Raw genomic sequence first — 15669 nt, 5'->3', positions numbered from 1 at the left:
TATTCCTGCTCTCAGAGCTCATGGAAAGGACGTTTTCTGGCTTTTCTTAGCATGGAGTTTGGTCCCCCAGAGCTGTCTTTGGAAGCAGGCTGCTGCTCTGACCCCAGCTGCAACCCCCGACTTTGTTCCTCCCTGCAAAACTTTACCTGAGCCCTGTTTTAGCCATAGGAGAACCAGCAATAAGTAAGAATTGAAAGGACTGACATCGGTGTCCCATATCCTCCACCAGAGGACTCTAAATGCTGACCCACAACCAGGGCAGCTTAATGGAAATGAGATGTAAGTATTAAATGTGGAAGGGCCAAAACCTGTAGGCAATGTGGCTGTCAGCAGGCAGAGTGAAACCTGTGGAGATGTTGATGTCGCAGCAGCTTTGCAAGTTTAAACACTCTACCAAATGTAGAATGTCTTTATCCACATGCCTGGTCCCTTGGGAATTATACTGTTATTTTAGTCAATTTTACCTGACATTTCCCTATGATTTTTTTTCTAGTGACAAGAAAATTGTATCTGGCCCTTGACAGTTGGGCACAAATTGACTGAACAAAACAAAATCAAGCAGTCAAGTAACCTCCAAGTAAATGTAATAAATCCAGAGTCCCGGAGGAGAGCGTCATTCTGTAGGCAGGGATTTTATTTAATAAATTTCAGCCCTCTCTTTGTTTGAGTGCTATGTTTACCAAGACAAATTTAATTTGTTGGTTTGCATTTCTTCTTCCCAAAGCTTGTCCACCGGGCACGTATGGGCAGGACTGTCACGGAGTGTGCCAGTGCTCTGCTGAAAATCAGGAGTGTCACCCTGTCACCGGCCTCTGCTCCTGCAGCCCGGGCTACCACGGGGCCCACTGCCACCTCCGTGAGTATTTTTGGGGGTTGCTGCCTTTCTGACAGAGAATTGAGTCTTGCAGGACCATCTCTTGCTGCTTTGGGTTCATCTGTGTCAATACAGCAGTGACTGAGAGAAGCAGAGGTTAATAATAGTATAAAAGTTATAGTAGTACAAATAATATAGAATTATAGTATAGAAAGTAAGTGTAAGGTGGCTTACTTTACACTAAAAAAAGAGTAGTTGTATTGTTGCAAGGAATTAATTTTTAAAAACATTTTCTAAAAAAAATCATAAATAATACCAGTGCAAAAATGTAATTAATTCAATCCTTCAAATTAATTTTTAAAACCACCAGGTTTACCAGCTAAATTCTTTCCAAGCTCATGCCACTCCAAAGAATGTAAAGTTCATTCTCTGCATTGCATGTCTCAGCTACACCTGGATATTGCGCAGCTCTCTCGTTTCCAAATACCAAATCCAAAATAACTTCCCGAAATCTCTGCGTGCTCAAGTAAGGACAAATGGTTATGAGAAAACAACAAGCTGAAATTGGCAATAAATCCAAGTGATTCATAAAGTCCTTTCAGTTGCACAGCCTTCTGAGGAACAATCAAATTAAACCAACTGTTACTCTGGATTGAAAAATGGTGACTAGTGTAGAGGACAAAATGCCAACTGGCCCAATACTCCATCATAAAAAATATTCCCAGATCCACATGGCTCATGTCGGTATTTTAGAACGTCTGTAAAGTTGTTTCTGGTGGAATGTGGCAACTGATAAGAAACATATACCAAAGCAGCCAATAAAGGAGACAGTTAATTACCTTTTTATTTACAACTTTAATTTTGGTTTTACTCCATGGCTTGTAATAGTCTCATTTAGAGGAGAAAAGAAGGAAAGAAAGAAAGAAAAAAAGCTGTTGTCTTTCTTGCTCAGTTTTTCTCTTTTTGGCAAGTGCTGATTTCCCTTTCTTGGGAATCCAGTACAGCTCTGTTTGGCTTAATTGCATTTTGGGGTGACAATTTGTATACAAAGGCCAAGTGTGACATGTGCAGCTCTAGTAAGGGTTAAACCACTGTTTTATTCCTTGAGCAGAAATAGGAGAAAGACTCACTTTAGAGATGGGCCTTTGTATTGCCATCACGTCATCCCAAGTTATTCTTTAAAATATAAATTATAAATAAAATACAAAGGATTGATTCTGTCCTCCTTTGTGCATCAGTTTTTGCTGTAAGTGAGATCGAAATCTGGCCTTCAATATTGGGGCTGGAGCCATCTGGATCCATTATACATTAGATTATAATAAATGTTATAGTAGAGCAGTAGTGGAGATCAACTATTTAACAGGATCATTTTAACAGACTTAATCATGGTCAGCCTATTACCTTTATGAAGCAATTTCTCAGTAGTCATTACTCATTACAGTAAGTGTCCTCAAAGTTACTTAGATATTTCTGGTGTTATTTTAGAATTTTAAAATTTAAAGCATTAACAATTACACTGAAATTCTGATAGAAAAGATATTAAAAGATTCATTGCAAAATAAAATCTGTGTTATGCTGCATTCAGGGGGGATTTTTGGCATGGATTTCTGTGTAGCTGGAATTAAATCTGAAGAGTATGAGGTTTGAGATTTCATGGTGTTTTGTACTCCGAGATACCAAAAATATACAGCAAATTCTTAAACAAAGGTTTGATATTTGTTGGAGAAATAATGAAACAATGGAAGTTCACAGAAAAATACTCATCTATGTTGGTGTTGTTGTCATTGTCCCCTGTGCCACTCATAGACAGACACAAAAAAAATAGAATTGTGATTTATTTTAAGTTTAGGTCAGTGGAAGGAGAGATTGTGGGCCTGATGCTGAAGATGACTGAAAACCAAGGATGGCTCGCGTGACTTTGGGGGGAATACTCCAAGTTCCTGCTGTCCTCACTGCAAGGAAAGCTGGGGCTGCTCCAGGGTGAAGAAGCTCTCGATAGAATATTAAAACCAGCACAGGGAGCCGCTCCCAAACGGGCTCTGGTCCAGTCAACATGTGGTTGGATGCTGCTGGAAACAGTTTCTGGCAACTGTTGCTGTATTTATAGTACAGTGAAAAAAGGTTCAAGAAAGTATCTATAAAAGGTGTAGTTGGCTGGGAAATCAAATTTCCAGGAGCCAAGAGCAACGGGGCTTTCATGTTCTCAAATTTTGGAGTGAGGAGCTGAAAAAGTCTCTTGGCAGGGTCCAGAGGAAGCAGACAAACTAGCAATAATGTTCCCATCACTTGTCCATAACTTGGTGGATGGGCAGATCTACTTGTTAAAAGGAGTAAAAAGCAGTAAGTGGTGGTGAAATGGTTTAAAAAAAACAAAAGCCATGGTATGTTTCTGTGACATTGACTGGGCTGGGAGCACCCAGAGCCAGAAAGATCTCAGCAGCTTCACCCTCAAGCTGTAGGTGACAGGATGTGTCGGAAGGGATTATTTGACAATGTGATTAACAGCATTGGTCAGAAAAGCCTCAGTGTGTGCAGTTGCTGTGGAAAGATTTAGGAGCTCTTGGTCATGACAAACCCACTCAAAGCAGAAGGAAAATCAGGAATTGAGGTGGAAATCTGTCTGCCATTCTTTTGTGCGCGGAAAAAACAGGAGTCAGAAGCACAGGAAGCTGTTAAATCAGAAAATGTCTTTATGAGATAACTGGTGGTGCAAGAATAGCCCTCTTTGCAAAGGCACAGCCTACTGAAATGGTGGGACATGGTGCAAATTGCCCTCGTTATCTGCATCAAAATTCTTCTGCAAAGTACTAACAGATGAGGTGGCCTTGTTACTGACCATGTGCACGTTGCAGCAGCTGAACATGCCCTGCGTGTGCTGCTCCTTCTCCAGCCAAAATACAGCAAGGGAATACTGCAAGGACAAAGAATTTGGTAAGGAGGAAATTACTGCATCCCATTCAGTCATGGAGCAACTACCACTAGCCTTCAGCTAAGGAATAGTTCTGAAAGCTTTGCCAGGGAGAAGCAGCATCTTTTGGAGTCTGGGAGACAGAGTTAAAAAAAAAGAGAAAATCCAAAAGGTAAAGAAGGAGGAAAAGAGAAACTCAGAGTAATTAAATCATTGGATCTGGATGAGTCCTTAGCTTTAAGTCTTGGTGGGAATGAAAGGGGTGTTGCAGGGCTCACTCCTTGATGCCAGGACTTGCACGTGAAACAGATTTTGCGTCCTGGCAGATGGAAGCACTGATGACAGAGCAGTCATTGAGAAGAATCTGTGCTTGAGAAGGGCTGGTGAGAGTATCTGCATGTTATAAAAGCGTGTATCTGTTTAGTCCTGATGATCTGCTACCCTGGTTTGAGCAGAAGCCAACGTGCAGTTTTATTTTAAAGAGCACCCCTTCAAAGCTTCCTCGTAAGCTCTCCCTCACTATTGAATAGTTCAGAAAAGCCAGAGATTTCTCCAGCCACTCAGGCCATGCTTTTGTGCCTTTAGGAAAGACAGAATACATGAAGTTATTTATGCACAGATTGCAAGGGATCTGTTGCTTGGAGACGTGAGGAAATATATTTTCAACCAGGTTTCTAAAGTAGCCACAGATTTTCCTTCTGTCAGGGAAGAGAAGGAAGGGGTGAGCAAAGAAATGACATTTAGAGGTAGTAGCACAAGTGGAACTGTTGGATGATGATCATGCTGCTCAAGCACCATCTACTCCTTCTTCCAGTACACTGGAAAATTAGGAGAATAACCTGCATCTCCAGAGCTCAGAGGTGGCACACTGGAGGTTCACTGGTGCCTGTGCCCAGCAGCTCTGCCCAGCTCTTCCCCTCAGTTCCAACCTCCATCACTCCAAAGATCATCCCAAAGCATGGCACTAAGCATGGCAAATGCATTTACATCTCCCTGATCTTTTGTTTGATTCTCTTTGAACATTAGCTGTCCAAAAAGGAACCAGAAATCCTCACTGCCACCTGGAGAACCTGTCCATAGACAGTTTTTTGCCATGTAACACTGGCTCAGCAATCCCTCCAGGTGTAATGATTCTTGTGGTTCTTACAAAATACAGCTGGTTTTTTGCCTCAGAGAATTTTCTGGTTTTGCATTTAAATAATGTTCCTCCCTTATCTATGTTCTGAGAAGGTGTCTTCTGAAATTCTGTGCACATTTTCATGGTCTTCCATCCACAGAGTTGGAAGGGAGCTTAAAGCCCATCCAGTTCCAGCCCCTGCCATGGGCAGGGACACCTTCCACTATCCCAGGTTGCTCCAAGCCCTGTCCAACCTGGCCTTGGACACTTCCAGGCATGAGGAAACCACAGCCTCTCAGGACAACCACTAACAATGCCAGCTCCAGTTTTCAGGGAAGGAGTAGATTATAGAGGAAACAAACTTTCTCCAACTTACATATTTTTAAAAGACATGACCTACCCCATATCCATAAAGCTGCTAAAGAGGCAGAAATGGCTCACAGCTTCTCACTGACTTGGGCAAACCAGGTGGCTGCTGCCCAAAGGAAGAGGGAGAATGACCCCATCTCTCCTTCTGTGTAGAAGGAAAGAGGGAATACATTAATTTGGAACAGAAATCCCTAGAGGAAAACCTTTGTAGAACAGGGCTTGCTTTTCATGCTACAGTTACATAAGGGGAGTGGAAGAGCACAGAGCCAGGAGCAGCAGCACTCAGTCCAGCTCTCCAGGATTTGACATTACAGTCAGTGCTGTCCCAAGGGCATGCTGTCCAGAGCAGTCATCTGCTCCTCAATGCCCACTGCTGGCCCTCTGGAAGCGATTAACATTAGAAAATGAAAATCAAACTTTGATTGAAAGCAACAATGTGCTTAAGACATGAAATGCAACTGGCCCAGTAGCAATCTAACCTAATTGCTGGGTATTTTTTCTTTTAAAACAGGGTGTCCAGAAGGTACTTACGGTTCAAACTGCCAAAATCTCTGTAAGTGCATGAACGGAGGCCGCTGTGACCCTGTGTCAGGAACGTGTGATTGCGCTCCCGGGTTCATCGGAGCCAACTGCAGCAAGAGTAAGCCAACATTCATGTTCTGCTTCTGTCAAAACACAGCAAAGAGAAGCATTTGCATAAGAGCTTGTCAGAAAAAAACCAGACAGATCCCAGCTACCTTTTCCTTGAATTGTAAATCAGGATTCCAGTTTTGTAAAAAAATCTCTTGCAAAATATTTTCCCTCGCTCCTGCATGCGTAGAAGCAAGGACACTTACCCCAGGATTACAACCTGCTTGCCCAAATTTATTTCTAGAGCCAACTCAGCATGAATTGCTCAAGTTCCTTCTCCCTGTCCAAAATTTTGAGGTTGAGAAATTATCTCAGTATTTTGCTTCATACTACGGTGCCATTAGTTTCAATAAATGGGAAAAAGATCAGGTTTTGTCATGGCAAAACTGGTAAAGGCTCCATGGCAACTCTGCTGTTGCTTCTCTGTTTCAGAGCTAATGGTGTGGCCGAATTTCTGTGCTGCTTCTAAAGCTCTGCTCGCTGGGAAGTTCTTTTCACAGAAAAATTGTTCACAGAAATGCAGTGTTTGAATATTTGGTTGCTCATAGCTTTGCTCTTCAGTGTTGAGCAGCATCAGTATTAAGGAAGGAGAGTTGTTTTAAGCTGCAAGGATGAGCAGCTCATATTTCAGTTGTACATTGACTCTTCTGATAGGAAAGACAGTAAATACTCCATGTGAAATCATGGATTATCTTTATAATCACAAGTAGTCTCAGAAGGGAAAGCAGTCATGTCTTTGGGTGGGTTTTGGGTTCATAGTTGATGCTTTGAAGTGCATTAGGTGGAATAAAAACAAAGCCAGCTCTTCTCCTAAGATGGTGACTATGCTAAAAATGAAAACTGCCATTGGATCCTGTGGGTGTTTAACAAATCCTGTGTTCCTTCAGCTTGCCCTGGGAGCCGGTATGGGAAGGACTGTGCCCAGTTCTGTGCCTGTGGCAGAGGCCAGTGTGACCCCCAGACTGGCGAGTGCTCCTGCGCCCCCGGCCACACGGGCCCTGCCTGTCAGCAAGGTAACAAAGCAGCAGCCAGGTCACCTCGCCAGTGGGTGACACACCTGAAACACCCAGCAAATAAACTCAGTGCCAGACATTGTTCACAGCCACCTTCCCCAGGGCCTTTGCTGATAACGCTGCAGTTTGGGGTGCTCAGCCTCTGTCCCTCCCTGCTCCATCACCCAGCCTAATCCTGCCCACACCTCCCTGCCACCCTCAGTGCCAGGGCACTGGGTTCTCCAGGAAGCTGAGGGGATATATCAGGACAGAGTGTTTGGGTGAAACTGATAATAATCATGGAGTGGTGTCCCACCACCCTAGGGAGACACTGATCAGTTGGGATACATGTTGGGAGCATGTGTTTGTATTTATTCCCTGTCACCTTCATCCTTTCATTGGGGTGCTAATTTTTGGGTTTTTTCAAACTTTGTTAATTCTCTGTAGTGTGTCCCCAGGGACAGTATGGCCCCAACTGCCAGCTGGCCTGTACCTGTCAGAACGGTGGCATCTGTGACCACGTGGATGGCAACTGCACCTGCGGGCCCGGCTGGACTGGAAGATCCTGTGAGAAAGGTGATTCCCTGCTTCCATGGCAGTGGATTTGTACACTCAAGCTGGGGTTTGCAGTGTCCCCAGACACCCAGAGACAAGGACAGTTTCAGAACTGTGCCTAGTTAAAGCTTCAGGTCTCTTTTTAAAGACAGTTTTCTCCTGAGTCCTGCTCATGAATTCCCTTGCACACTCCATATTCCTTCTTCACTCAGTTATTTCTTCTCCTGTCCAACTTTTGTGTTCTTTTGTTCATAGAAATGTTGGGTTTTGCCTTCCTCCGTGTGATCCTCAGAGCAACAGAAGCCTGTCTTCCTCCTCACTGGTTATGTTCTTTCATTTGACTCTGGAGTTGAACTTCCCATGTATTGTCTGCCCAGATGTTCTGACAACATCTGTGCAAAGCAATTGAGATATCCTGCTCTCTCACCTTCACTTCTCCATGACAGCTGTCCCTTGTGCAAGACAAAGCACGCTAACAGAACAAGCTCATATCCTACTCCAGAATCTCTCCTGTCACCCCAGTCTTCCCACAGCTGTCGTGTCCATCTCTCAAAAACCATTCTGCATTTCTGTGTCCCTATTTTTCTCTGTAAGTAAGTATCTGTATAGTTATGGACCTAAATGTTCAGGAAATCACAAGTTTACTGGTATGAAATATAAGTAAATAGTTCTGAGTACCCATTCAAGACAGATGTCATCATTAAATTATAACTGCCATGGTTCAAGCTCCCCAACATCTCCCAGGCTCTCATTTACAGCACTTCTGACCCTGACACCTGTGGAATATTCACCTCAAATTCCATATGTATCTATACCAAGGTTTTTTTGTTACAGGGGAGTGTCCCAATATAAAAGTGTCATATAGAAATGGCACTTTTTGGCAGCATTCTGAGATGCAGTTGTTCTGCTCTGCATCTGAGGAGACTCAGAGCCCTATGGTGCATCTCTGTGCAGAGAAGGAGCAGGGTGGAAAGGGAAGATGCAGCTGCTCACAGTGTGAATCCTGTGAGGATTCAGTGGGCAGTGAATGTTCTCTGTGGACAGGCTCTAAAACATCTGCAGTGAAGCAATATCTGGGTGACCTCAGAGGCCACCTGTGCCCATCTCCATCTGTCTGTTCCTGGAGATCTCTGCAGTCACCCACGGGCTGCGTTGGGGCTGCCAAGCCTCAGCAGGGTGGTGCAGGTGTCCCCACATGGAGCAGTGGATTTGTGGGTGTATCTTACAGATAAAACATCTCTGGAGTGGAGCATGGGGGGCAGACAGGCACACGTTGTATAAGGGGCTGTGTGTTGTATCACTAGAGAGAGCTTCGCTATTTATCTTTTGACAGAGGGAGTGAAATTATTGGAAAATTGAGTCTTGATCTCCACAGCAGTGTGGGTTTGAGTGTGTTGTGACTGGAAATCAAAGACAGCTAATCAGGCATCCTTTTAATAGAGATTAGATATGATGTTCCTGGAAGATCCTGTCTGGCATTTGCTGAGTTTTCAATCTGATTATTTGGACGGCCACGCTCGTTTAAGTTTGTCTGCCCAGATTCAAATTATCCCAGCAGTGGGAAGTTAACTTATTCAGAGATGATGCTGAGGTTAATTATATTGGCACAGTCCCTTCTGCATGACTTGGCTTTCAGTAATTTGAGACGTGTTTGGTTCTGTAAAAGCAGATAGCTCATTATACATGGACAGACTGTTGCTATGTGTGAAAAAGATCCTCCTGGCTTTATTGGGAATTTGAATAGTGTGAACTCCAATGATAACACAGAGGAGAGAAAGCTTCATGTTTTCTTTCACACTTTTTAAGTGCCTAAAAGAAAATATTGCTGTGGATAAAGAAAGAAAAAAGAAAATGTAATTTATGCCATTCACTACAAGGCTTTACAACTTATGGTGAGGGTTCAACATCGAGTCTGTGAAGAGACAAATCAAAAAAGGCAGATTGTTAAAAGGATCAGGAAATTGCTGTTCAAACATCTATATAACACAAAATATTTCTCACCAAAGTATGTAAATGCATCATCATTGTGCAGAAATCCTGTGTCTTCATAACAAATATTCTTGGGTCTGCAAATCATTCTCCAGGCATCGTGTCTCGGCAATGCAATCTCTCACATGTGAGCTCTTCTGGGTGAGGGCAGTGATTGTTTGTCTGTTTTTCTGTCCATGTCCTGCCAGCAGAGTGCCTCCCAGGGAAGTACGGGGCTGGCTGCTCCTTGGACTGCCTGTGCCAGCACAATGGCACCTGTGACAGGTTCACGGGGTGCTGCAGGTGCCCCGAGGGTTTCTACGGCCGCTCCTGTGAGCACAGTAAGTGGAGTCACTCGGGGTAATTGTCACAGGTTTGGGGTTTCACAGTAGGCAAGAAACGCCTCACTGGTTCTGTTAAAATTTTGGGGATGTCTCAGATCATCCAGCTCCTTCCAGATCTTGCATGTTCCTGTTGCTGGGTGGTACAAGTTTAAAAGCCCATGGCATTATTAAAGTTAAGGATAAATACCATTTTTTGTCAGCTGCCAGGGAATGTCACAGAGAATACAGAGGATTTTAATGGTGTGTGTGATTTTCTCCATGAACCTTCTTAATTTTAATTTTTCAGGGTGCCCCCCTGGATTTTATGGGCTGGGATGTCTCCAGGCCTGTGCCTGTAAAAATGGAGCGAGCTGTGATGCAGTGACAGGACAGTGCCTTTGTCCTTTGGGTTATCATGGTGTCCACTGTGAAAAAGGTACTGGTACACCTCTGATGGGAAAGCAAAAAACCAAAATCAACCAAAAAAAACCCAAAAAACAAAACAACCCCAACCAATTAAAAAAAAAGAACTCAAAAAACCTCATATTATTACTCATATATTTGTTGGGAGCCACTTCTTCCATATTTTGAGCTTAATGAATATCCCGAAACACTGAATTTGGGACAGATATCCTGTTATACAGCTGGGTGTTCACATTCCCTTATAAATTAACTAATCTGGTTCTGATTAATACAGTGAAAGTCCTGGTCTCCATGATGTCTTGCAGCAATGAGTTCCACATGCCATTTATTAAAAATAAGTCCCTTTTACTGATTCTAAATTTGCTTCTAAAACTCCAAATAAGATTATTAAATAGGTGCATGTCAGACCTGTTGAGTGTTATGGAGAGGTCTTCTAGAGAGTTCTAATTAAAAATAAAAATAAGTGCCAGCTATATTTCTGGGACAGATTTACAGATACCTTTGAGAAGTTAGATTAGACAACCCCAACAGAAGGAGAGCTCATATAAATATTGTGCCCATTCCGCTGTGTTTGATTCTTCATTAAGCTTGGCATTTACACTGGCTTCAGCAGAGAGTTTATGAGCTTTCCTCTGAGACATCCTGGGAAAACTCTGGGTTTAATGTGCATCTTGCCACTCAGATGTGCAATCTGAAGGTTCTCTTGCTGTCAGGCTGTGACAGGGGCTGGTTTGGTGAGAGGTGCCAGCATCAGTGTGACTGTGGAGATGCTCCCTGTGATCCAGAGACTGGGAAGTGCCTTTGCCCGCCTGGGAAGACTGGAGACAAGTGTGACATTGGTAAGGGCAATATTTTTAAGGGCTGGGCTGTGTATAGTTAAACCACTCTGATCTGTTAGTTTCAGAATAACTGTGAAAGGACATTTGCTGATGGTGAAGAACACATTGTTTGTAGAAAATTGCTCTTTGAGGTTATCGACACCTTTATCAGCAGGCTTGTACCTCTTGATTTAATCAATATTTAAATTGATATACTGATAGGAAAACTGTTCATGGGTCAGCTGTAAAATGTCATTTGCCTTGAGTTTTGGAGAACACAGGCTGGGGAAGGATAGACCAAGAAGTTTTGCAAATGTAGTGAGGAAGACTCCAGAGGGTGCAGTTGGCCACCAAGGGCTCCCATTGCTGAGTGTTGTTCACTCTGACATTTGTGACCCTTTTCAGACCAGTGCAAAAGTGTGGCCAGCTCTGGATTTGTTTCCCCTGGAAGCAGGATGGAATCCCCACAGATGAGGGTGGTGGAGCTGCAGCAGCTGTGCTTGCCCCTGGCCTTCAGCAGCAGCCCAGGAACTTTTAACCCAAATGTAATTCCCTCCTTTGCAGCACAGGCACCTGGGCTGTGTGCTGGCCCACAGGAGCAGAATTCTTCTGTAGCAAGGATATAAAAATAGATGAGAAATTTTTCCTGTAGGGAGAACCAGCCCCACTGCTGTACCCTGATGGGGCTGGGTGCAGGTTGAGAGGCAGCAGTGGCAGATTCCTGAGCCAGGCTCTGGTCACAGCTGTGGTTCTGATCATAGTTCAGGGCCAGGTTGGTCGGGGCTTGGAGCAACCTGGTCTGGTGAAAAGTGTCCCATGCCCGAGGTTGGAACCAGATGACTTTAAAGGTCCCCTCTAACCCAGACTATTCTAGAGTTCTGTGATTATGATGGAGCAGTTCTAGAGTGATCACTGGAGTAAAAGGATTTGCACTGGGTTAACTGAGTGTCAGTAAACATTTGTGATCCTGATGCTGTGGCAAACAAGATAAAAGGAGTAAATATCCACGTGCTACTGTGGAGCTTCACCAGGAACCAAAATCCTCCTGAGCTCCTGGAACAGAAGGGGAGTATTATTTCTCCTTTTGTTCTAGGATGGGGCAGAAATAGATTTAAGCAAGTTGTTATTAATACAAATTGCTGTGAGCTTAAGCATTAGTGCAACTTGCAAAACTAAAATGGAAGAGCATCTGATTCCCTCAGTGCAGTGTCCTGTGGTCAGGAAATGAAGCTCCCAGTCTGCAGCACTGTTCCATGGGAATGTGAGCCACCCTCCCTGCCCACACAGCTCTGGGTGTCCATGGGCCTTTCCAGTAAAATTTTAGGCACAAGTGGAACGCAAGGGGGAAGCTCAGCACCAAAAATGGGAATTGAGGTTCTCCTCCTTGCAAACTCTGCGAGTCATTTTTATTTCTCTGAAATCAGCTAGGGTAGCCCCCATCCATGAAAAGCTGTTATGGGGTAGGTTTTATTTGCATTTTTATTTTCAATTAGGCTTAGTTCATCTGTGATATAACTGTGAGCAGCTGTGACTGTGCAGCAGCCATAAAGATAAAAGGCCTGATTTTAATTTGAACTCTGGTAAAGCACCCATTAAACAGGCAAAATGTTAATTAAAAAAAAAAAAAGAGAGAGAGAGAATATAACAGACTTTTATGGGCTTTCTTTTTTCTGTAGTAAATTAACATTGCAGACTTTCAAACAGATGTCTTAAATACACATTGTTATTAACATGAAAATGTGGTATTACATAAATTAAAATCAGGTCCAGAGGTGTTTGGGGAGACCTTTTCTCATAACATTTCCTAATTGAAAAGGCCAAGCTGGGAGCACACGGGGCGAGTTCTCCCACGTGCTGGGGCTGCAGCTGATGCAAGTCTCAGCAGGACTTTATTTACCCGAGGGTGCTCGTGGGAGAAGGCAAATTCCCTGGTTATAGGGGTTTTCAGCGAGGTGAGGGAGAGAGGGCCATTGTTTGCTGTGTGTTTCACACCCTGCCCTGTGACCCTGCTGCTCAGTTTCCTTTCCTGCCTGTCCTCTGATGCATAAAAAATTACAATGAGGATTTACCAGCCTAGGTATGAAATGTATTTGCATTTGGAAGTGAGATTTTTTTTTTGTGAGTTTAATTTGCCAGGAGGCAGCAGAATTGTGCAATCAGAGCAAGACATGAGTATCTATAAAATGGATTAATTCTCAGTGTCACATTCTGTGAGGGAAGGCTCTTGGCCAGCACGCACTGACAGCCCAGCCAGGCAGGAGAGACGGGGGCAGGAGATAGTGTGGATCCAGGATGCTGACAGCAACTTTCCTGAGCAGATCCCAAGATGTTCTCTGTTGGGCTGTCAACCCCTGTTTTTACACCAGTAATGATTTCCATTCTGGGAACCTCTTCAGGACAGCTGGGCTGCAGCTTGGGCAGAGCATGTGGCAGACGAAACTTGACGACTGCCGCGCCTTCCCAAATGTCGCGTTTCAACGTGAGCAGATGTGGGTGTCTGAGCAGCTTCCTGATCCCACAGAGAGGGGAGACTACCAGGGTGCTCTCCCTTTCCCAAAACCTCTCCCAAACCCTCCTGTCCTTGCAGGGTGCAGGCCGGACAGGTATGGCCCCGGCTGCTCCCTGCGGTGCCAGTGTGCCGGCAGATCCCGCTGCAATCCCCACAACGGGAGCTGCGCCTGCCCCAGCTCCTGGATGGGCCCAACCTGCAGAGAAGGTAACCAGCCTGGGGGATAAAACACGTGGCTCATGCTGGTGCTCGGTTTGGATGGGAGTGTCAGCCCACTGGATTGTTTGGATAATTTCTCTTTTCATGAAATTGAGTATGGAGGGAAAGTTTCCTCTCACTTCTAGTCTAATCTCAATTCCTCCTCTAGGAGGGAAAGCTTTCTGATTTGGAGGTGTTTTACAGTTTTGCCTGCTCTCAGCCTCTGCAAAGAGGCCACTGTAACTCCCTCCTCTAGCTTCTTTTCAAGGCTACCATTTGTTGAACTATTTAGGTGTAAATTGTTTAATCTATATAATATTCCAGTATTAGGTTATATGGACCTGAAACCGTGTTTCTACTTAATTCTCTAGGTGGCCCTCCAAAGCTTCCTTTTTATGAAGAGCAAGCTCAAGAAAGAGGGAGTATTTTTCCAAGAGCTCTACAACAGTAACATTTGGACTAATAAATGAACTGTTTTATATGCACAGACGGTATTTGAATTTGGATATGAAAACAGTTATTCAATTCAGCTTGAATTGTACTGAAGTATTCACACTTCTTATGGAAGACTACAGAGGCCATTTAGTAGCTGGATCCTTTTAAAAAGTTGAATCTGTTTCATGTGCTCATTCCTAGCCTCCTGCCCCTCCATTAATCTACTCTGGACATTCTTTCTGGTATTAATATAATTCATTGCTTGAAAGCCGGGACATGTTTTTAATCAGACCAGCTCCAAAGAGTATCATGATAAGCAGCGTGTAACACATCACCATGGAATGAGCCACACTCCATATCAGGGACTTTCTAAACCCACTTGACAACCAGCACCAAGTCTGAAGAGCGTTCCACAGATTATTTCTCTACAGATTCACTGCAAAATCACGTTGCACAGAAACTAGAGGGATTCATCAAGTTAATTCCTCTTTGAATAACACCGTGTGTCTAGAGAGTCATGCAGTCTAATTTTGAACTTGCAGCTAAAGAAGAAACTGCCACAATCCAACAAGAGTCCTCAATACACTGTAAATTTATTTAAGAGCATCTCCTGCATTTCTGGTGTGGTTTGACTAATTGGAAGGTCTCTGTCTGAATCTGTCTTCCAAAGAGTGTGGTGTCATCTGCCAGACTCTCCTGGCATTATGTGTTCTCACATCCTACCAGATAATTTTCTTGGTGGTTTGTCAAGCTGAACTGTGCAGCACTTCCCATCAAACAGTATCTGCTAATGCAGAAAAGGTTTTGTCTTGAATGGAGAAAGCAGATAGTAAGCAGGGAGAGATGCTTAAAGATAATATTTTTGGGTTCTGTGCTTTTACTGAGTCTTTTTTTTTTTAATCATCTTAAAACAGTCCTGATCCCATTCAACAGCTGCTGGTGGCCACTTCGTAGAACAGAGACATTTTGGTGCTATTTTGTCTGATTAGACAGGTTTACCTTTGACATAGAAATACATCATTATAAAGAATTCTGTATTTTAATATTCTGAGTTAACCAGGCTAAAAGATTTCAGAGTGCCTCTTTATACCTCTCTTTAGATTAGTAGTTATAAAATCTGTGTAGTAGACACTTGATTTTGACTGTATCAAAAGTGCACTTCAGGAGGGGCATCAGGACCGTGGTAGACACAGGGTGTGGGCAGTGCCAGCTCTTGTGCTGACACTCCATTCACCACCAGAATAAACTGCAGCTCTGCAAGAGCAGATTTTTGTTTTGTAAGAGACAAAATGACAACAATTGATGGTAACTTGGGATTTTTGAAGAAGTTTGTTGTTGTGGTTGGGTAAGTGCTGAGTTGGTGAAGCAGGGTCCAGGAGGTTGGATGGGAGGTGAGGTAACAATTTTCCCCCATGGTTCACCCCAGGTCTTAAACACCTCTGCAGTCAATGGCTGTCCAGGCTAAAGCAAGTGGCACTTGCTCTCCTGGGAATTTATTTCAAATTGTGATCTGTGGGGGGCAGTACAGTTTTAGGAGGCGTTTTCCAAGCTTCATGGAAGTCTTATTCTTGTTATTCATCACTTCGTAGGTATTGAAAGTAAAGGTATTT

The 15669-nt window shown here is 43.7% G+C and overlaps 1 protein-coding gene across 1 annotated transcript in view; it reads left to right on the top strand.

The window, feature by feature from the left end:
* LOC134555890 (multiple epidermal growth factor-like domains protein 6) overlaps window positions 1–15069 on the top strand; it is an 82096-nt gene extending 67027 nt beyond the window's left edge. The window contains exons 26-34 of the mRNA XM_063407934.1: window positions 725–856; window positions 5720–5848; window positions 6726–6851; window positions 7278–7406; window positions 9566–9694; window positions 9984–10112; window positions 10813–10938; window positions 13505–13633; window positions 13996–15069. Of these exons, the coding sequence (XP_063264004.1) occupies window positions 725–856; window positions 5720–5848; window positions 6726–6851; window positions 7278–7406; window positions 9566–9694; window positions 9984–10112; window positions 10813–10938; window positions 13505–13633; window positions 13996–14075 (1109 nt within the window). The 3' untranslated portion in view covers window positions 14076–15069. The remainder of the gene's footprint in view (window positions 1–724; window positions 857–5719; window positions 5849–6725; window positions 6852–7277; window positions 7407–9565; window positions 9695–9983; window positions 10113–10812; window positions 10939–13504; window positions 13634–13995) is intronic.
* The last annotated feature ends 600 nt before the right edge of the window (window positions 15070–15669 follow it).

This window comes from Prinia subflava, chromosome 11, assembly GCF_021018805.1.
Source record: "Prinia subflava isolate CZ2003 ecotype Zambia chromosome 11, Cam_Psub_1.2, whole genome shotgun sequence".
Taxonomy (NCBI): Eukaryota; Metazoa; Chordata; class Aves; order Passeriformes; family Cisticolidae; genus Prinia; species Prinia subflava.
The sequence above is the reverse complement of the archived record's forward strand: the minus strand, read 5'-3'. Positions and strand labels throughout refer to the sequence as shown.